Source organism: Ailuropoda melanoleuca, chromosome 11 (genome assembly GCF_002007445.2).
Source record: "Ailuropoda melanoleuca isolate Jingjing chromosome 11, ASM200744v2, whole genome shotgun sequence".
In the NCBI taxonomy this organism is placed as follows: domain Eukaryota; kingdom Metazoa; phylum Chordata; class Mammalia; order Carnivora; family Ursidae; genus Ailuropoda; species Ailuropoda melanoleuca.
In genome coordinates, this window is record NC_048228.1 from 13,621,771 (window position 1) to 13,643,717 (window position 21,947).

Here is a 21,947-nt window from a genome sequence, read left to right on the forward strand (position 1 = left end):
GCGTGAGGCCCCCCCCCCCAGACAACACCCAGAATTTGCTGGGTTCCAAGCTAGTTTCCAACGGAGGCTAATCCCATAAACTAGAACATGTACCATGAACATTTGGGTGTAAAAAGGAAACACAGCCTTCTCTTGACCCTGATGATTCAAGGGATGCGTGGATTTGCAATGGCTGGCATTTATCGAGCACCTACTGTATGCACCCCACGCCCATTCTTTCTGATCCTTCAATGTCCCGGCGAAGCAGCTATTGTTCCTATTGTAGAGACGGGGAAGCGGAGGCTCAGAATGAGTAAATAATTGGCCCAAAGTACACAGCTCAGAAGTGGCAATGCTGGGACAGAAACCGAGGTCTACGATTAAAATCTTCTTTCTCGGAGGACCTCTGGAAGCAAGAAGGAAACTCATTCACTTCACCCAAATGAGGTTTATTCCCATGCGTTTATAAAGCAGCCCCAATGCCCAGCCGTCACTCAGAGAAGCTGGGTCCCAAGCTCTGGGGGAGTCTGGGAGGTGAGGCACAGACACTACTGGGCAGCTAGTGACTGGCGCCCGGGCAGACATTCCCCCACACCAGCCTCAGCCCAGCCCTCCTGTGTGTCCTTCCCTCACCTTCTGAACAGGACTGAAAGGAAGGAGCCCGAACCTGCAGACACCAACCATGACCACCAGATGGCGACTGTTGGCTGCTGAAATCCACCTCTGCCTTGGAGACCAATAGGTAGGTCACCCTGGGCGGTTTTCCCAGAATGAGTGGCAGTGCCTGGCAAGCCAAACAGCTATAAGAAAAGTGTGAATATTTTTAGGCATCCACCACCAGGTGGGTAAACATGGCCAGGACGCAGAGAACCTGGGGCAGGGCGGGGAGAGGCCAAATCAGAGCAAGGTGAGGAGGTGATAGTCAGGGATGGCATCCCTGTGCCCAGCTGGGGCTGAATAAGCAAGCCCCCCCCCCGGTCTCCATCCCCCAGAGTGGAGCCCTCCGGCCCTCTGGGCAGCCCGTGGGCGATGCTAGTCCTTCCTCATGGTGTAGCCCTGAATCATGCTGCTGAAATACACCTGGGTGTTACGCTCCGGGTAGAAAAGGACCATGTAGCATTTGGGACCAAAGTAGCCCAGACTGATGCCCAGAAGGTTGAGAACAGTGACCAAGAGGTCCAGGATGGTGACCAGGACCCCCTCGTAGACAGACATGAAGGTGCAGAGGGAGACGGAGGAGGTGAAGTAGAAAGTCATGCAGAAGGTGATGAACTTGGCCTCGTTGTAGTTGGTGGGCAGCTCCTTGCCCATGTAGGCAAAGCTGAAGCCCGCCACGGACAGGAGCAGGTCCAGGCTGGTGTTGAACAGCAGCGCCTTGCGGTAGTTGCAGGACAGAACCATGATCTTGGGGTCATCGGGGTCGGCGCGGGCGGTGGGGTTGGCGCTCATGATCAGCACGTTGCCCACCAAGATGACCACCTTGAGCACCGTGAAGGACGCCACGAAGACATAGGGTCCATGGTAGCGCACCCAGTAGCCGTAGGCACGTGGGAGGCGCCTGGCCATCTTGAAGATGCAGACGATCTGGAAAGAGCGCACGGTGATGCAGGAGATGCAGATGGTGAAGCAAAGGGTGAAGAAGGTCTGGCGGCAGAGGCATGTGAAGAACGTGGGCTGCCCTACGTACGTGGGGACCATGGCATATGCCAGCAGCAGCGGTATCAGCATCAGGAAGCACATGGGGCCCCCGGCCGAGCGAACCATGGGCGTGTGCAGGTGTCTCCAGAAGACCACCACGATGGCCAGGGTGCTGAGGAAGCCCAGGACGGAGAGCATGGCCACAATGATGGTGGATGGCTCGTGCCATTCAAGGAAGGCCAGCCGTCGCTTGAAGCAGGAGGTGTCATTCCTATGGGACCACTCATAACTTGGGCAGGTCTGGCAGTCGAATTCGTCTGCAAGAGCCCACGGCAGCTCCTGTCAGCCACACCCATCTTGCTAGCACCCACATCTTCTGCACCTGCACCGGGCCAGGTCTCAGAGGTGGGGGGCAGTGAGCTGAGGGCAACGCCTACAGTCCTAGCCACCCCTCACAGATCCACTGGCCCATCAGCTCCCCACTGCCACCCCATTTCACAGATGAGGAACGTAAGGCTCAGCCAGGCAGCCAGGAAACCACTAAGTTATGGAGGTAAGATTTGAACCGAGGTTCCCTTGACTCAGATCCTAGCAACTGTAATTCCTTCCTTCCAAGACTTTACCCTCTGGTGGGATAGACATTCAAGCATTTAGTCAAAGAATTCATTTCAACAAATTCTTTTTCGAGCACCTGACATGGGAGGCCACAGACATGGATAAAACCTAGTCCCCCGCCTTCAGGCTACTGAACCAGGAGAGGAAAAGCATGCGAAATTGTTCAAACTTTTGTTGAGCACCTACTCTGTACCCTGGGCTCTGCTGGGCACATAAAAGGACTCTGGTAGATGGATACATCCACTTAATTGACTAATCAAGGAAGTCATGAAAAAAATAATTTGAGCCCCAACTGTGAACCGTGCTCAACACTAATATGGACAGAGAGAAGACATTGTCTCCACCTTCCTGGAGTTTATGGTCTATAGGGGGAGATGTTAATTCTTCTAATCAAGGATGTTACTCAATAAATATTCACTGAGAAAAATTATATGCTCTGAACTACAATAGGCACTGGGAAGATAGAGACATAAATCAGATCCTGTCCCCATCTGCCAGAAACATTTATTCTGTGGACAGAGACATTCATTCATTCATTCATTCATTCATTCATCCATCTGGTGGACATTCTCCGGTCTGACACCCCTGGGCCCTCGGCTACATGTATGTGGAGTGGGGATCAGTGACAGCCTTGCCTGGTTGAGGGCTGTTCCTTCTCCCACCCTCCCTAACAGTGTGCATTGAAGATTTTTCTCTACACCAGCTCCTAGGGAGATACACTGAAATCAGACAGGGTCCCTGGAGGAGACTCCAACACCCCCCCGCCAAAATGAAGGGCTCTGAGAGCCCGGGGTGGGGTGGGGCAAGGTGAGGCAGGGGTACGTGTCTGCAAGTCCTACCTGCAGTTCGGTTGAGGAAGGTGCCAGGAAGGCAGTCAAGACACTCAAAGCAGCAGGGATGGATGCCCACTGGCTTCTTCTTTTGCCCAGGGCGGCAGTCCTTGGAACACATGGACACAGGGATCTGGAGGGAAAAGGACAAGAGACCCAGAGCCCAACTAGCAGGATGCTCAGGGGAAGAAAACCTGGCCCCTGTCTGGGATGGGGAAGGAGCAGGGACTGCCATTAGAACTGGACCTTTGTAGGGACGATCTTAGTTTGGCCTGCCTGAGACCTAATCCACCTTCTTCAGGTTAACAGCACCCAACTGTTGAGACTGAAACTTTCTGAGGTTCCCAGGCAGATAAGATGTGACTCTGGGGGGAGCCTGGGTGGTGCAGTCGTTAAGCGTCTGCCTTCGGCTCAGGGCGTGATCCCGGCGTTATGGGATCGAGCCCCACATCAGGCTCCTCCACTATGAGCCTGCTTCTTCCTCTCCCACTCCCCCTGCTTGTGTTCCCTCTCTCGCTGGCTGTCTCTATCTCTGTCAAATAAATAAATAAAATCTTAAAAAAAAAAAAAGATGTGACTCTGGGGCTGCTAGCAGCCACCTTGTCTCCACGGAGGGGAAACACTCCCAAGGAAGGAACTGAGATCTGGAGAGAGACCCTGGATCCATCCGTGCCTGAAGTCCACATGGTCTACCCTTGGAGTGTTCAATGATGGGAAGCAACAACTTCAGTCTGTGCCTTCTGTCACCTTCTGCCATCTAAGAGTCTAATTAACACGGTCTTTGTGGAGGGGCAGGGGTTTTCAGATGAACAAGAGTGGGTAGGGAGTGGCCATGTCTATTGTTCTTACTGCTCTATTTCTAGAGAACAGAGGAGCCCCCACTGATGGTTTATTGAGCCCATGGATGAATTATAATCAGAGGGAACAGTAAGGGCAATGAGGCATGGGAATGGAAGGGAGTCAGCATGCTCCGAGAGAAGGGTGGAGGGTGGGAGAGCCCCATCCTGAAGGCAAGTGTGGGGCACATTAAGAATGGAGGGGCGGTGGGAAGCAACGATGGCATCTGAGTGGGGGAGCAGCCTGATTAGATTCAGGTGGTACAAAAGTCGTTTTGATGCCTAAATAGGAGGGTGTTATAAGAGCACGCGTATGAAGGGCCAGGGCCCAGACAAGGGGAGCCACAGTAGGCCCACTTGATCCCAGAGCCCCTCCCTTCTTGCCTCTGAGAGGTCACCTGTCTTCCTGCTTCACCCGTCATCCCTCCTGCTCACGGCCATCAGACGACATCTCCAGACGTCTTGTTCTCCTGCCTGCGGCTCCTTCTTGGATAAAACTCAGGGGCTCTCCATCAGCCAAAATGAAACATCCGATCCCCTGCCAGCCTCTCCAGGCTGTCGGCAGTCTTCTCTGCCTCCACGGGACCACACACATGTGCACACCAACACGCACAATCCCTGTATCCAGACCTACAACTTATCACCCTTTTGCCATGGATCGTCCCCACCACCACCTTCCAAATCCATCTCTTCGCTATTCCCTAAGTAACTAACTTCATCCTACTCTTACTCATGGACTCTCAGCTTGCTATTCACTCACTCATTCACTCACTCATTCATTCATTCAAAAAGGTATTGAGCTCATACTGATGCCAAGCACTGGGAATGCAGCAGTGAACCAAATGAGGCCAAGTCTCTGTTCTTAAGGTATGAATACTTTCATGGGGAAAAGACACAACGCACATATAAATATGTATCTTGACAGGCGGTGATAAATATCATGAGGGAAAGTAGTGCCATGCAGTGGGGATGGAACGTGATGGAAGGGCTGATTGCAAATTCGAATGGGGTAGCAAGAATGGCCTCACTGAGCAGCTGACACTGGAGCAGAAACCTAAAGGCTGTGAGGGACCAAGCCAGGAAAAGATCTGTGCAGGCTGCGGGAACAGCATATGCAAAGGCCCCGTGGCGGGGGGGGCACGTGGCATGGCCACTGAGCAGCAAGGGCCGTGTAGCTTAAGCTTGATCAGGGCTGATCAGCTCAAAGAGGTGGTGTCAAAATACTTGGGCTTTTACTCTGAGTGAAATGAGAAACTCTGAGAGGATTCCATGCAGACGAGTGACAGGATCTGACTTCCTTTTAACAGGAATGTCGTGGGTTCCCTGTTGAGTTTAAATTGTGAGGGACAAGAGCGGAAGCGAGGGAGCAGGTAGGATACTGTCACAATAGCCCAGGTGAGAAACAGTGGTGGTTCCAGCTAAATAGGCAGCAGCAGAACGGAGGAGAAGAGGCCAAAACACTTCTGAAAGAAACTAAGACCCAAGTAAATGGAAAGACATTCCACATTGACGCCTTGGAAGACTTAACATGGTGAAAATGTCAATAGCACCCAAAGCAATCTACAGATTTAATACAACCCCTATCAAAATCCCAATGTTTTTTTTTTCCAGGAATAGAAAAACCCATCCTAAAATTCAGATGCAATCTCAAGAGACCTGAATACCCAAGGTACTCTTAAAAAAAGAACAAAGCTGGAGGACTCCATTTCCTGAGTTCAACATTTACTACAAAGCTACAGTAATCAAAGCAATGTGGTTACGCCATAAAGACAGACATACAGACCGATTAAATAGAATAGAGAGTCCTGACACAAACCCTCACACATAAGGTCAAATGATATTTGACAGGAGTTGCAAGACCATTCAGTAGGGGAAAGATCGTTTTTCCAATGCATGGTGCTGGGAAAACTGGATATCCACGTACAAAAGAATAACGTTGGACGTAACACCATATACAATTACCTGAAAATGAATCCATGACTTGAATGGGAGACTTAAAACCATAAAAACAACTAGAAGAAAACAGAGGACACAAATTTCATGATGCTGGATCTGGCAGTGATGTCCTGGATAGGACTTTATGAAAATTTAAAACACTACCGAGAGAGTGAAAAGGCAACCCACAGAATGGGAGACAATATTTGTAAATCATATATCTGAAAAGGGATTAATATCCAGAACATATAGAGAACTCCTAGAACATAATAACTCAATTCAAAAATGGACAAAGATCTTGAGTAGAGATTTCCCCAAAGAAGAGATACAAGTGAAAAATAAGCACTTGAAAAGATGCTCAATTAGTAATTAGTAGAGAAATGAAAATTAAAACCACAGCGAGAGACCACCTCACACCCATTAGGATGGCTACTACCAAAATAATAATAATAATAATAATAATAATAATAATAATAATAACATAAGCAGTGTTGGCGAGGGTGTGGAGGAACTGGAACCTCTTGTCTGTGGCTGGGAATGTAAAATGGTGCGGCCGCTGTGGAAAACCATATGGCGGTTCCTCAAAAAATTAAAAAGAGAATAAAGTCATGATCCAGTTTCCACTTCCAGGTGCATACGCAAAATAATTGAAAGCAGGGTCTCAAAGAGATAGTTGCACACCCATGTTGATAGCAGCATTATTCACAATAGCTTAAAGGTAAAAGCCACCTGAGGGTGCCCATTGATGGATGAATGGATAAGCAAAATGTGACATTTTTATTGGATTATGATTATTCATAATCATAATCCATTGATTGAATGGATTATTCAGTCTTAAAAAGGAAGGCAATTCTGACACACGCTACAAAATGAGTGAACCTTGAGGACATGATGCTGAGTGAAATAAGCAGTCACAAGAACGCGAATACTGTCTAATTCCATTGATAGGAGATCCTAAGTCAAACTCATAAAAACGGAAAGTAGAACAGTGGTTTCCAGAGCTGGGGAGAGGTGGGAATGGGGAGTTAGTGTTGAACAGGTGTACAGTCTCCATTCTGAAGATGAAGAGTTTGGGAGGTGGGGGCTGGTGGTGCCAGCACAGGAATGTGAACACACCTACTACCACTGACCTGTGCACTTTCAGACGGTGTAGATATAAACTATATGTGTATATCTTGCCACAATAGAAAAATTTGGAAAAAATTGGTTTTTTTTAACCATAATTTCCATTTTTAATTAATATATACCGAAGCTTCTAGAATGCAGCCAACACAGTACTTAGAGGGATAGACACAGCCCTAAATGCCTACTGAAAAGAGAAGAAAGCTCTCAAGTCCTTAGCGTTTACTCTCTCACAGGTTACGTTTGCACTTCTCTCCATCAGGGGTTGGTCTACGCGGAACTAGATCACTCTGGCATTCCTCGGTGCCTCAGGCTGGCCCGCTGTATCCACAGCATCACACTCTTTGGATCTGGTGAGTGGGAAGTAGCAAGTACTCTTTATGCCCCACTAGGACATGAGTCCTTAGGGGTCATGATACAGCTTTCAAAGATTCAAAGGGGGCCTGCCACACCGGTGATGCTTTTAGGGATCCCATGGTCTGGGGAATGCCAAGACATCCTCTCAATGCTAAAGGACGGGTCATTACATCTTACACCTCATACCATTAAACAAGTATGGCACTTGATGGACCTCTCAAGGTGGGGGACATTAATTGCTCTTGGAAATACTGCTCCAACCCACATTTAGCAGGCGACTCAGATGGCTTCTGGTTTCAAGGTAAAGAATGACAAGCCTACAAAAAGATTCTGAAGAAGGCCGTGGGTGCAGGGCGCGCTCTCCTTGCCACTCGGGCTGTCTGTCCAGGCAGATGTGTCGATGCGAACATCATGTGCAGCGGACAAGATGGGCAAGCCCTAGGAAGAGAGTTGCGTGGTGCAGCTACAAAACGCCTTCCACAAGGTACAACTCACTGTTTGCAAATCAGCTCCCGTGTCCTGCTGGGCCTTTGTGGGAAATGATCACGTGGCCTCAGGATCTCAAGTGACCCTCAGACGCATGGAGTCGTGGGGTCGGGCAGGAGGAGTGGCAAGTCCCCATGCAACGGAAAGGATGCACTTTGGATGAGGCCAAAGCAGAGCCAGGGGGAACAAGTATATTCCTCAAACCTCTGTGTCTCGTGTGAATGCCAATCCAAGAACGCAGGGAGTCATAAAAACCAGACAGAAAGGATGAGGCCTCCAGCACAGGTCAGCTGGCCTCTGCCCTTGTCACCCCAGGGGTCACACAACGGGCCACAGATAGAGTGCCCACAGTGTCAGGGATGGAGGGTGTGGGCATGAGTGCAGCAGTGTGGGCCCCTCTCTCCGTGGTCGGCGTAGCTATAGCCACTGCCAAGCACCTAACCTTCCAGCCCAGAGACCACGCTGAGCCCTGGATTTGCTTCCAGTCTACGTAGACACTGGCATGTCTACCACGTCGGGTGTCTTCTGCCCTGGAGGAAGCGCTGATGCGTCCGTGTAAGAACTCGCCTCCCCCTTCCTCAGTGGGGTGCCACGATCCGAGGCCAGATGGACTGAATGAGTTACTATCACGGGTCCCCCCAGAACATCACCTCAGACAAGAGACCCCTTATATGGCAAAGGGGGTGTGATGTGGGCATGTGACCCCCAGATCCACTGATCCCAACATATGCCACGTCACCTGGAAGTACCAAGCCTATGAGATGATGGAATGGCATACTAAGGGTTCAGGGAAGGTCCAGCTTGGGGACAACACCTTGAGGTAGGGCCACTGTCCTTTAGGATGAGGTATAAACATGGAATGGGAGGCTGGTATATATATAGCACTGTGGCCCCAACAGCTAGAATATGGGGCTCCAGCAACCACGGGGTGGAAGGATTAACCACACTCACCATGGTTCTCGGGGGCTCCCTGTGGACCTGGTGCGTCTCACCCCCACAAGCCTGGACTCTGCTAGAACACAGGTTCTGGTCTCCAAAGAGGGAATACTTCCACCAGCAGACAAAAGAGGCTGTCTGGTCCCCCCCTGGTCATCTCAGGGGCCTGATGTCAGTAAACGAGACGGCCAAGGAAGGAGGAGGTAACTGACTTGGATTCGCATGAGCAGCTAGGTGGCTGGTACTCAAGGGGATAGGAAGGAGTAGGCCTGGAATCCAGGAGATTGGCCACGGTGGCTCAGTCCCCACAGCCACTGGACACCTGCCACAGCCACAGGCCAGCAAGGACAAGGCGGCCACGGGCTCAGACACCTGGGGATGAGTGTCTGGATCACCCCAGCAGCCAAGTGGCTGAGGGTGAAGGACACTCCAGAATGGGTGGCAGAAGGGAGACATGAGGAGTAGGGGCTCCACCTGGGACCCCGCTGAGGCAGTAGGGCCTGTGGGGGGTCCGCTCAGCTCCCACCAGGGGGACTGGGCTGGCTGCTGCCCTCAAAGCCCCACCCCACGGGCCAGGGGAAAGACAACACCACAGTGAGCGCAGTGAGGAATGGACATCTCTGTGGACTCCCTCACATCTCAAACCTCCTTTTATTCCTGCCACAGCCACAGTAACCACTTTGTGTGGACGCTACCTGTCAGCATGTCACCTAAGTGACACTCAGTCTCTTTCGCTCTCTGCCCTGGGGCCAGGGTGTGAGATGCTCGTGGGGAACTGCTGGGCACTCACACATGTGTGACCGGGAAGCACGAAAGAGTCGAAGCCCCATGGAGAGACCCTTGACCTATGGTGGGTGGGGGGTGGTACACACCCATGGATCCATCCCATCCTCTTCCCTCCCTTGGGGACAATTCTAAAATGGTCCTTCAGAAGGTCCTGGTAAGACTGAGCTCACAGCAGCGTCCAGCTTGAGAACTTTCCCTTCTACTGATGTTCCCTGTGTCCCTAACGAGCTCTCCCCCATCACCTACTCCTGTTGCCATGGAACATACGCTGGAATAAACTATCTGCACGTAAATCCTTGCCTCAGGCTCTGCTTTCTAAGAGAAACCCAGGCGAAGACAATGTTCTTTGTTGAATCACCTTCCCCCAAAATTCATAGATTGAAGTCTGGACCCTCAGGACCTAAACTGTGACCATATTTGGAAATAAGATCACTGCAGATGTAATTAGTTAAGATGAGGTCCTATTGGAGTGGGGTGGGCCCGTACTCCAATACGACCGATGTCTTTATAAAAGGGGAGATTTGGAGACAGACCCACCCACAAGGAGAAGGCCATAGGCAGGTGATAGCAGAGGAGAAAACCCCAGCCAAGGAAAGCCAGCGATGGCCAGCAAACCACTAGGAGCTGGGGGAGGGGCCTGAAACATTCTCCCTCATGCCCTAGAAGGAACCAACTCTGTTGGTTGAGTTGAACTGCCGGTCCCCAGAACCAGGAGACAGTACACCTCCGTAGTTTCAGCCCCACTAATCAAGACACCAACCCAACTGACTCGGTAAAAATCCCCACGAAGGGTGGGAACTAGCAGCGCCAAGCCCCCCAGAAACTGAGGGTGAAGAGCGTGGCAGGGGTTTGGGGGGAGGATGCCGATGAAGGCTCCTTGAGCTTTTTTTTCCTTTTTTTTTTTTTAAAGATTTTATTTATTTATTCGACAGAGATAGAGACAGCCAGCGAGAGAGGGAACACAAGCAGGAGGAGTGGGAGAGGAAGAAGCAGGCTCATAGCGGAAGAGCCTGATGTGGGGCTCGATCCCATAACGCCGGGATCACACCCTGAGCCGAAGGCAGACGCTTAACCGCTGTGCCACCCAGGCGCCCCTCCTTGAGCTTTTATATCCCCCCCCGCCGCACAAGCCTGGGTCTCTGTCCCTCCCCACACCACTACCATCCTGACAGCTTGTTATCTAAGAGGGTAAAACAAAGGAGCTTTCGAGTGACAGACGGCAGTGACGGTGGAGAGCGCAGCGACCGCACCAAAAGCATGAGCATTGGCTGACAGGAGAATTGAAGTCCTTAGCGCACATGTGGCCAGCAAACATTCACTTGGCACAGTCCCTGAGTCCCTGGGTCCTAGAGGAGCCAGAAAGCCCTAGACGTCTCCAGTGCTTAGTCACCGGGTGGGACAGGGCCCAGACATTCCCCCCAGAAATAGAGACCCCACCGGCTGTTGATAAGGGATCTCAGGTCCGAAGCGCCCAGGCCACCCCAGCCCCAGCCGGCGCCCAGCCCCAGGCCCCAGCCCCCCTGGAAGCCATCAAAGAGCTGACCGTGTTGTCGGCGGTGTGCCAGGACACATTGTGGGTGGTTTTCAGCTGCCGCAGCACGGGGTAATAGGAGGCGATGCTCTGAAACGGGTTCTGTCTCAGGTCCCACTGCCACTGGACAACATCCAGACTCATGAGCATGTCCCCTTGCTTGTCGAAAAAGATTTCGTGGCCCAGGAGGCTGAAGTTGACCTTCCAGATTTCCTGAAGCAGCTACAGGGGCCAAAGGGAAAGGAAGGGAGGCTGGCATCAAGCCTGGGCCACACCTAGGGGAAGTTCTCCCACCCCCCTAGCCTTGATTCCCACACCTGCCCAAGGGCGCTGTAGGAGTGTACAGGTGGCCGTCCGGGAGGCAGTGGCTGATTGCGCTGGCTCTGGAGTCAGATACCTCTGGGTTTAGACACCAGCTCTGCCACCCGCTTTGAGGCCTTGGACCTGTCACTTGACCTCTGTGAGCCCCAGTTTCCTCTTCGGCAAAGTAGGACAACCAAAACCTTGTCTCCTGGGCTCTGAGGGCATCGTGAGTTTACCTATGGTGGGAACTGAGGACAGTGCCTGAAAATCAGTAAGTACTCACGTCCTGCCCAGGTGTTGATTGTATTCCTTCTCCCTGGAAGTCACCTCGGCCATCCCTGGGGTACCTATCACCTGGGCTCCAGAGCCCGCTGCCTCTCTCACCCACGAAGGCCGGCTTGAACCTCCCCTGCCCCCTGGGTGCTTCCTGCCTCCCCACCGCTAGAAGCCACTCTCCAGTCTCTCCCCATGCCGTACCCCATCACTCTGAGTATGCAGAAGCTGGTATAAACTGGAACATGCTTTGGACTGGGCATCGTTTGGCCTGAATTCCAATCTGAGCTCTTTTCTCAATGTGCTGTGTGACTTTGGGCAAGTCACTGAGCCTCTCTGGGCTGGCCCCAAAAGAACTTCCGGCTCAATCAATCTGGCTCCTAGATTTTCCCTCCATAAATGAAAGAGTATATTGGGCTATATCTTGGGGGCCCGGAGCTCACCTATCCTCTGGGTCCAACAGACAGATAGTCAAGGAAACTGGGCCCTAGCCCTCTTCCCACCCTGCCCAGGGAGCAAGGTCCTGAATCTGGAAGCTTCTCTGGCATTTGCACATGTTGCTAGGACTGAGGGCAATGGTCTTGGGAGCTGAGAGGAGGGGGGCTCCTCCCAGGTGGTAGGTCTCTGGACGGGGTTCAGGATGGTGAAGGCCCGCGGGGAGCCAGGTCCTGGTGTCCAGGTCATATCCCCATACTGACATGGCCAGGCCGGGCTGAGCAACCTGGGATTCCAGGGCTCCAAGGTAGGCAGTCAGAAAGTATTGTCCCTGGGACGCCTGGGTGGTTCAGTTGGTGAAGCATCTGCCTTTGGCTCAAGTCATGATCCCAGAGTCCTGAGATCAAGTCTCACATCAGGCTCCTTGCTCAGTAGGGAGCCTGCTTCTCCCTCTGCCTGCCACCTCCCCTGCTTGTGCTCTCTCCCTCTCTCTGACAAAATAAATAAATAAAATCTTTTGGAAGGAAGGAAGGATAAGCAGGGAAGGAAGGAAAGAAGGAAGGAAGGAAGAGAAAGAAAGAGAGAAAGGAAAGAGAAAGAAAGAAAAAGAAAGGAAGGAAGGAAGGAAGGAAGGAAGGAAGGAAGGAAGGAAGGAAGGAAGGAAGGATGGATGTTCCTGCCACTCTCCTGAGTGGGAGGAGGCCTGGACTATCATCGTCCAGACACTAGTGTCAGAAATGTATGCAGACAAAGAGGAAGACATTCAGCTTCTCTCTGCACCAGGTCCCGGGCACACAGCATGGTCAGTCCTCTCCAGAACTCAGCAAGGTGCATATCATTCCTTCTATTCACACATGAGAAATCCCTGGCTCCGAGATATCCCATAACTTGCCCAAGGTCGCACAGCTAGTGGTGGCAAAGCTGGGATTCAAACCCAGGTCGGCCTGGGTACAAAGCTAGGCCTCCCAACAGATACACAGATGGGCTGTGGCTGCGATGCTGGACGGACCGAGGCAGAGAGAAGGGCTCAGCCGAGAGCGAGTGAGGATGGCGAGCAGGTGGCCATAACCCAGCGTGCCGTCCTGGCTGGCCGGTGGCTTTGAGAGCCCCAAGGGCCCCATCCTCATCCCCATTTGGAAAACGAAAGGATTGTACCCTAAGAGTCTGAGAAGACCTTGCAATCCCCACCCTCTGTGATTCCGTACCCTGCCGAACGTTGCCCAGGGACTGCCCAGCCCTCTCTCATTCACCAGCCTGGATTTCCCCAGCCTGACCCTGAGCGCAACCCCACCCCCCATCACCACGGCAGGGTGTCCTCCCTGCCTCCAACCGCGAGTCTCCCCGTCACCCAAGGTCTCTCCCTCTGCCTCACCCCTCCACCCCAGAGCTGCCCTCCCCTCCATCACCCCTGCCCCGCCCTTGTGCATCACCACCCCCTAGCCACTCCCTAGCTGGGTGACCATCACATCTTTGAACCTGCATGTGGGAGAGCAATCACCGAGTAACAGTGTCTACTCACAGCCTATCTGGGGGTAGAGGGCAATTCACATAAAGGGGTTAGCACACAGTAACTGCTCATTCGATCTGTTCATTCATTCAATAAACATTCACTGAAAGTCATCTCTGAGCCAAACCCAGTTCCAGCAGCTGGGGCTACTGCACGGAATAGGATTGAAAGGTCTCTGCTCTCTCGGGCTTACATGTGGGGGGAAAGGGGAGGCAGGGTAGGGAGTAGCCAATAGACAAGTAAGGAAGTAAACACAATAAGACAATTTGGGGTCAGTGTTATGACAAAAATCAGCAGGGTGGCGTGGCATGACCCAGCCATGGTGGAGGGTCCCGCACAAATGGGTCTGTTAGGGCAAAGGGGAGGGACAGCCGGAGCCCAGCTCACCCCCCTCCAAGCCACGCTCCGGCTATAGGGCGGCGTCCACCCCGAGCAAAGGGACTCGTGGTCTAACTTGTCAGCACAAAAGGGCATCATTTCCTAATTTCCACGGTGACACTGTTCACACCAGTGGAGATCCTGGGGGACATCCACAGAGGACGTGCTGGGCTCCCTGCTTCTGTCACTGTCCCCCCTCCACCTCAACCCCAGATTGGCTGGGTGGATCACCTCAAAAATCTCAGCACTTGGCTTGGAACTCTCCGTGGGCTCCTACTGAGTCAGGAACAAAGTGCCACCTCCTTCATCTGGCACGTGATGCCCTCCAATGTCACCTGCAGCTCCCCTTGTGCCCCATCCTTTGGCCTCAGTGGCCTGACCACACGACCAGGCCACCACTCTCCTCTTGGAATGTCCAATGCCTTCCTGACCCCTCTCGCTCCCAGTGATGCCCCCTGAACACCTCCCCAGGCCCCAAACACACAGTGCAACTCTGACCCCCTGCTGCAGAGACGGATCTTACTGGCTATTCTCGTCCCTCCTGGGGTAAGGGTCTGCTGCTCCCACAGTGCCCAGCCAGGGCCTGGAACTTAGCTCAGTCAATGCATTGTGTTCTGATTGCTATGATCGGAGCTCTTGGGTCTCCACTGTTAGGAGAAGAAAGAAGTCGACTGGTCCTTCATCACAGCTACTGCACTCGTGGCTGGGAGAGCTGCAGAGCGCGGTGGGAACGCCACGGTGGGGTCAAAGGGCTGACCAGCGTTCAAAGCCATGGTCTGCCGCTTACCACTAAAACCTTCCCCGATGGGTCACCTTGACTGACTGTCTCAGTCTTCCTATCTGTAGACTATCACCCTCGCAGGACGGCCACGAGTTGGGCGATGTGTACCAGGGGCTCAGTGCCTACAACTGATGCTCGAAAGACAGTAAAACACTCGTGACAATTATGTATATTAACGTAGCAGCACATGTAATAAAATAGAATATTTTGCTGGCTGGCATGAGAATTCCTTTTAAAGAATAATAGCATTTTTCAAAAAAAATAAGCACTTAGAGTTGCAAAGTTAGGCTCTGAGATTATGGGGCAGAGAGGTACAAATAAATAGACGAAGAGAAGGAGGAATTTTTGAAAGAGCGAACTCAATTGCTCTGTGAAGGAAGTGAACAGATATTCAGAGTTGGGGGATCAGGAAAAGCAAGGAAGGGGAGAATAAAGACAGAATATAGGCAAGGGTTGAGGGAGTGCTTGATCCCCAAAGTATGAAAAAGCCAGGGAACCATTCAAGCACAGAGATGCTGGATAGCAAGGTATGAAGTGAACATCTCTGATGTAAATCCCCTGTGCTCCTCCAGACCCTTGGAAAAACCTTCTACCCCCGGGGAAACTTCATAGTTTGGGGTGTGTGTGTGTGTGTGTGTGCGCGCAAATCAGAAAAACACAGATTTAAACTCCGAGTCTGAATCCGGACAACACAAAGCTGGGACAAGAGAAGATGCATAAAGCAGAAGCAGGGCCTCAGAGAGCAGATGGAATACACAAGTCCACCCCCAAGGCCTTCAGCCTGGAAAGAGACGGCAGGGGGACTGGGGTGCCCACTGCCTACCAGGCTTCCTTCCAGGGAATTTCACCCAAATCTCCCCCCAGGACAGGCCATCTTGGATGGCAATGATTACATTAATACAAAAAGGAGTTTTATCACCATGAAGGACTTCTGTCTGGTTCTATGTGTCTGGAGGCAGGGCATGGTCCCATGGCCTCTCCCACCAGTTTGCCCAGAACCCAGCAGGAGACGGGAAGGCTAGCACAGAGCCCGTGCACCCAGCGGTCTCCACGGCAACCACTCCACGCCCGACCCTGGGGCCCTGACTTTCCGTGGGCGGGGCCTTACCTGCCAGGGGTAGACCACCCTCTTGGAGCAGGTGGTCTGGGTGCAGCCCAAGAGGCTGTGTAACGCGTGGGCCACGGCGTAGACAGCCGAGTACACGCTGTAGACCACGCGCTCGCCGGAGAGCGTGAGGACGGCGTTGAAGGACGCGGTGTTGTCCTGGCAGGTGTCGCACTCCTGGTTGCAGGTGGCCCCCAGGCGGGTCCTGTTGGGCTCAGGCGGCCCGGCCTGGGCGGGGCGCATGCGGAACTCGCTGAAGCCCGGGATGGGCACGCTCTGGGTGGTGATGCCCAGGAAGGTGCCCGTATTGCGCAGCTCGGTGAGGTTGTGCAGGACCGGGTCGATGGCCCAGGACTCAGAGGCGATCCACACGGCGCCCGTGAAGTTCTGGCGGAGCACCTCGTGGAAGAAGTTGCGCAGGACCAGCTCGGGCGAGAACAGGACCACGATGCGTGCCGAGCTCTGCTGTAGCTTGTCCACGATGGCCTCCAGGCGCTGGCGCTCCCACTGCGTCACCTCCAGGTTGGGCTGCGGCATGGGCAGCGTCTCCTGGAAGGCAATGCAGATGTCGCGGGTGGCCAGACGGTCGTTGAGCAGCTGGCTGTTGTAGCGGCCATAGTCGTCGCTGCTTACCAGCACGATGATCCAGTTCCAGCGGAAGTGAAGCATGAGCTGCACCATGGCCTCGATCTGGTGGTCCGCGCCCGGCACCGTGCGCAGCAGGGCCGGGAAGAGCTGCTTGTTGCGCAGCTCGTCACTCGTGGCGCTGTAGGTGATCTGCCATAGGGGACCGCCGCCAGCATGAGCAAGGGCCTCCCCAGGCCACCGTCGCCCCACCTGCCCCCACAGCACTCCCCCATCCTTCCCCCTGTGGTCTCTGCTGAACATGGCAGCCGGGTGACCCGGCACGCACCTGTCAGTCACCTTACTCCTCTGCTCAAAACCCTCCAACAGATCCGAAAGTCACTCGGGGACAGCCAGAGTCCTCAGTGGCCCCCAGGGGGGTCCATCACTGTCCCCAGCCCTCTCCTCTCTGACCTCATCTCCTCCTACTCTCCCCCGAGGTCCCGCTTCTGCTCCCGGGTTCTGTGAATGCACCAGGCACCTGCTGGCCTCTGCGTTCTCTGCCCCCTTGTCCCAGAGGGCTCTTCTAGGCACCCTCACCTCTTCACCTCCCTCAGGTCTTGGTCCAGTTGTCAACAAGACCTGCCTGACCACCCTGCTGGAAACTGCAGTCCCCCTCTACCTGTTCCACCTGCCCACCGACCTGTCCAGCCTCCCGGACCCTGCTTGCCTTTCACTTCTGTGCACTGAACTCCTTACTTTCCCGCAGCCTTATCACATGGTTACCGACATGGCCTGTCTCTCCCGCTGGGAGATGGGCTCTTACGTTTTGTCCCCTGCTGCTGCATCCCCAGCCCAACAACGGCACTTAGCACAGGAGGTGCTCAATAAATATTGGTTAAGTGAATGAAAGAATGAGTTTAGTCCCAGACTAGATGTCTCACATAAGCATATTAACATTTACTAAGCACCTACTATGTGTCAGACCCTTGGTGCTTTACATAATAAAAATGATGGCAAAAATTATGGTATTTTTAACTACCTACTATGGGCTGGCTTCCTGTGTCATAACGCATAAAAACTTTAGACCAATTCTGGTTGAGGCATTTTTAATCATGATGACGATGACACTTACAATAATAGTACTAATACTAATGGCCCTTTTTCGAGGACCTACTATGTGGCAGATCCTCAGCTAGGCAGCCGTACGGGATAACAGTGAGCACTTTCTGAGTCTTCGTTTTTGTGCCAAGTGCTTTACCTAATGACCACTGCAGCATTGACGAGCTACGTACCACACAAACTCCTACAGAGGTTAAATCCTTTAACCTTCAGATAGTCCTGGGATGGAACTCTTATCCCATTTTACAGGTGGGGAAGCTGAGGCTCGGAAGGATTAAGAGATTTGCTCAAGGCCTCACCATGGCCAAGACTCAGAGCCAAGATGCACGCCCAGGTCTGTCTGCCTCCAAAGCCTGAACTCTTAACCCACCCGCCGGGCTGCCTTCGCAGGGCCGGGGTTGACATCCCGACGCTGCTTCCTGCCTCCTCCTAGCCCCCGTGACTAGTGGGGAAAGTGAGTCCTCTGGACACCCCTCCTCTGCACCCTCCCCTGCTCCTTCCCCCAGGAGCCAGGGGCCTCACCTGGGGAAGGAGGAAGAGGGAGAGGAAGTGGGCCACGGTTTCGGTGGATTCGGAGTTGTCAGGACCGATGACGGCCACCACACGGGGCACGTAGTGGCTGTAGTCCTCCTGGATGGGCAGGGAGTAGTCCTCCCGAGCCAGGAAGTAGAGCACGGGCTGCACGTTGTTGGAGATGTAGCAGACATCCACCATCTCGTAGCCCAGCAGCACGCCCGGCAGGAGGCGGCTGTGGTTGTTGATCTCCTCCACCGCGAAGCGCATGGCCTGCAGGAGGTTGTAGCCCAGCACCTTCATTTCATACCTGCAGGAGCCACACAGGGTGGGCAGGGGGCAGGTCCACAGTGAGAAGGGGCAGGGGTGGGAGAGCCAGCTTGTCCCTCCTGCCTCCCATAGAAAACCTAGGAGTTGTCCGAGAAGGAGCCTCTCCAGAAGATTGTGGCATTTTTATCACATCATGGTCGCCACACCGTACCAGAGCTCTAGAATCAACATCATCCCTATGACCACCTCTCATACTATGATCTTTGTGGCTACCATCAGTCACTACCATTGTCACCACTACCACCCTCCTATGATCTCTATCACTGCTCTATCGATGTCCAACAGGGTGATCACCATTACCCACTACAATCTGTCGTCACTCTCATCGCCGTCACACTGTCACACCTACTATTCCTATGAACAATACCATCACCTCTGCCATCACTAAAACCACATATCTGTGACCACCACGACCAATACCACCATCACCACCACTGCCATCACTACCACCGTCACCATCATCATCTTCATTACCATCATCACCACCATCATCTTCATCACCATCATTACCATCATCTTCACCACCACCACCACCCTCACCACCAGCACCATCATCTTCACCACCATCATCTTCATCACCATCATTACCATCATCTTCACCACCACCACCATCCTCACCACCAGCACCATCACCATCATCACCACCATCATCTTTGTCACCATCATTACCATCATCTTCATCACCACCACCATCATTACCATCATCTTCATCACCACCATCACCACCACTGCCACCACTACCCCCATCATCGCCATCACCATCATTACCATCATCTTCATCACCATCAACACCATCATCATCTTCATCACTATCATTACCATCATCTTTACCACCACCACCACCACCCTCACCACCACCACTAGCAACACCATCACCACCACCATCATCATCATCATACTCTTCACCATTTGCATTATCATCAGTATTACTGCTATCAACATTATCAGCATCACCAACCTCACCACCATCACTTCACGGAACTCCCCATCATCATCACAGTCATTAGAACATTCAATAATGTGCCCAGTCCCATCACTGGCACCATCACCCTCACCATTCTCAAACCAGTATATAACCTTCCCCTACATCACAGAAAGGGTGCATTTCTTAGAGTCAGCCCTTTATCATCTTTTGCACACTCCTTCCTTTATCTCTCTCTCTCAAAATGCCTTCACCCTCTCTGCACCAGGTCACTAATTCATAGTCCTATGCTTCCATGAAGATAGCCCACCTAATCTCGAGTGATGCTGTCACCCCATGGGGCTCACAGGGGAAGGGTAGGTGAAGGAAATCCCTTCCAGTCCTGGAAGCATCCCCACCCACCTAACCACAGCCCTGGGGAAATGCAAACCTTCCCCTCCAGTCTGAGAACCTCCTACAGAAAAACCACATTTCTGCTTTCCAAAGGCATAACCCTTGGTTTCTAGACTGGGCCCTGACGTGGACTCACTTGCCAAAGTAGGTGGGGGTGGTTTTGATAGTCCCTACAACCCCTCCAGGCTCAAATATCCTGTAACTCTTTATTAAGAGATGTGACGTTGGGACAACCAGGTCTCCGTGTTTCAGAACACAATTGCTGCAGATCTTGGTAACATGAACTGTGGGTTCTCCCTGCGGGCCAGTGGGGATAATCCAGGATGGGGGGTTGTCAATGAATGAGGAGGAGCATTTCGAACCCTGGGTCCTGGCCTGGTCCCCTGAGGACCACAGGATCAGCGCAGGCTTCCCACCCCACCCCCATCACCACTTCCAGCCTCACACTGGAGACTCACTCCTTGCACTGGGGCACCTGCAGGAAGTTGAGATGGATGATGCCCTTCACATTGGCATGGAGGGTGAAGAGACCACCCAGAAGGTAATCCCCAGCCAGGTGGAAGTCTGAGTTCTCAGCCGGCACAGCCAGGACCTGCAGCAGGATGAACAGGAAGCAGACCGCCCTGGCCCGGGGTCCCATGGCTGGGAAGTGGGGGTCCCTGGAGGTGGCCCTGCCTCATCAGAGAGCTGGCAGCTTGACACCAGGGGAATTTGCACAGACATTTACATAATGACTGCCCTGCTGTGGCTCGTGGGGCGGGGAAAGCACCTGGGACAGGTGGAGAGGTTTGAGAACTCCGGGGGAAAAGGAGGAGGCTGGAACTAGGATGATCCCTTCCTAGGGCATGGTGGGATCTGGGTGGTCTGGAAGACCCCCACCTGGAAGTAGAGAAAGCATGTCCTGCTAACTTGGACACTCCCTAGCCTTCTGCCACTGGGTTGAGGACAGGTCTCATGCCCCTAATGTTTCCAACACTTGGGAGTCAAGGACGCAGATACTCACCCAGGAGACAGAGTAGGCTGGCAAATGGAGCCCGAGCTTTAGATCCAGATCAAGTGGAGCCTGGCATATAGTAATTCATGGCATGTGACCCATAGCAGGTGTTCCAGGAGTAGCAGCCGTTGTCAATAAGAACCAGGCATCATGCTGTGAGCTTGCCATTCACCACCTCGTTTAATGCTCGCGATAACCAGGACTGTTAACCAGCCCCATTTCACAGAGGAGGGAACTGAGGCACAGAGAAGTTAAGAAACCTGCCCAGGGTTGCACAGCCAGCAAAGCTGGGATTCAAACCCCACAGTCAGATTCTAGGGCCTGGCTCTTAATCTCCGTGACATATTACATCATGAAGTTACTTCCTTTGAGAAAAAACAGCAGAGCAGCAGCAAAGAGAATGGGAGGGAGGTGGGGGGCAGCTGCCCTCTGTCAACCCAACAATCCGTCAGTCAGCTCTGCTGAGCGAGCCCCCTCTGTAGCCAGCACCAGGGGCGGGGGCACCATCAAAAAGGAAAGCTGAAAATTTCCAAACTCAAAGGTGACTACACCCAAGGAGTGGGATGGAGGGGGATGGTTCCAGCAAACCAGGCACCTGTTTGAATCAGAGACCCTGCCCACACAATGTTGTGTTGGTCCTTGCCAGCCCAAAGGATGCATGGCCTAGCAGGGGCCTTGGGGCACCTGCTGTGGAAGTCTCAAAGCAGACAGGTCCCATCGGGGGCCCCCCGGGGTCCAGCACTACGAGGAAAGGAGGCTTCAAGGCGCAAAAACCTGACCCCAAACCCCACGGCCTCACCCTGTCCCACTCCAGCCAAGCCCGTGTTCTCCTTCAAGGCCCTGCCTCCTCTGGGAGACCGTCCCTGGCCCGAGTGCACAGGACCCCCCCCCCCCCCCCNAGGCTCTGAGCTGCAACGACCCTCCCGTCCGCGTGGTCACGGGGCACGGCTCACAGTGTGGTGTGGTTGACTGGTTCCCGCTGATGACTGTGTCCTAGCGTTTGAGGCAACATGACTCTGGCCAACCCGGAGTGAACAGCAGCTGTTGCTGTGTGCTCACAGGCAGGTATTAACCTCTCTGAGCCTTCACTCTCCCCTTCTGAAGTGGGGACCATAATTCCAGCCTGATGGGATGGGTGTGGGGATTACATAAGACGGCACGCGGGATCCGGGGGGTGCAGAGCTGCCCCCAGAGAAAGGTAAATTGGCCAAAGTGCAACACTGTCCCTTCCTGTAAGGAAACGAACTTCCACGAGCGGGGGGGGGGGGGGGGGGCC

At 53.2% G+C, this 21,947-nt stretch overlaps 1 protein-coding gene across 1 annotated transcript; it reads right to left on the bottom strand.

Annotated features, from left to right (window-relative positions):
- Positions 1-506: 506 nt before the first annotated feature.
- On the bottom strand, positions 507-20,317 carry TAS1R2 (taste 1 receptor member 2). Its single transcript, XM_002926831.2, has 6 exons — positions 20,136-20,317; positions 18,042-18,342; positions 15,837-16,610; positions 11,064-11,273; positions 3,072-3,195; positions 507-1,934 (listed from the first exon to the last, which is right to left on the bottom strand). The coding sequence occupies exons 1-6, from the start codon at positions 20,315-20,317 to the stop codon at positions 1,012-1,014; spliced, it is 2,514 nt and encodes an 837-aa protein (XP_002926877.1). The 3' UTR covers positions 507-1,011.
- Positions 20,318-21,947: the final 1,630 nt, after the last annotated feature.

Bases quoted from the DNA above. Each gene is read 5' to 3' on its own strand.
- TAS1R2 (XM_002926831.2), bottom strand. From the start codon at position 20,317: ATGGGACCCCGGGCCAGGGCGGTCTGCTTCCTGTTCATCCTGCTGCAG. The intron at 11,274-15,836 runs GTAAGGCCCCGC...TGGCCCCTGTAG, and splicing joins GGGTGGTCTACCCCTGGCAG to CTGCTTCAGGAAATCTGGAA. The intron at 3,196-11,063 runs GTCAGCTCTTTG...TTTTCCCTCCAG, and splicing joins GGCACACCGCCGACAACACG to ATCCCTGTGTCCATGTGTTC.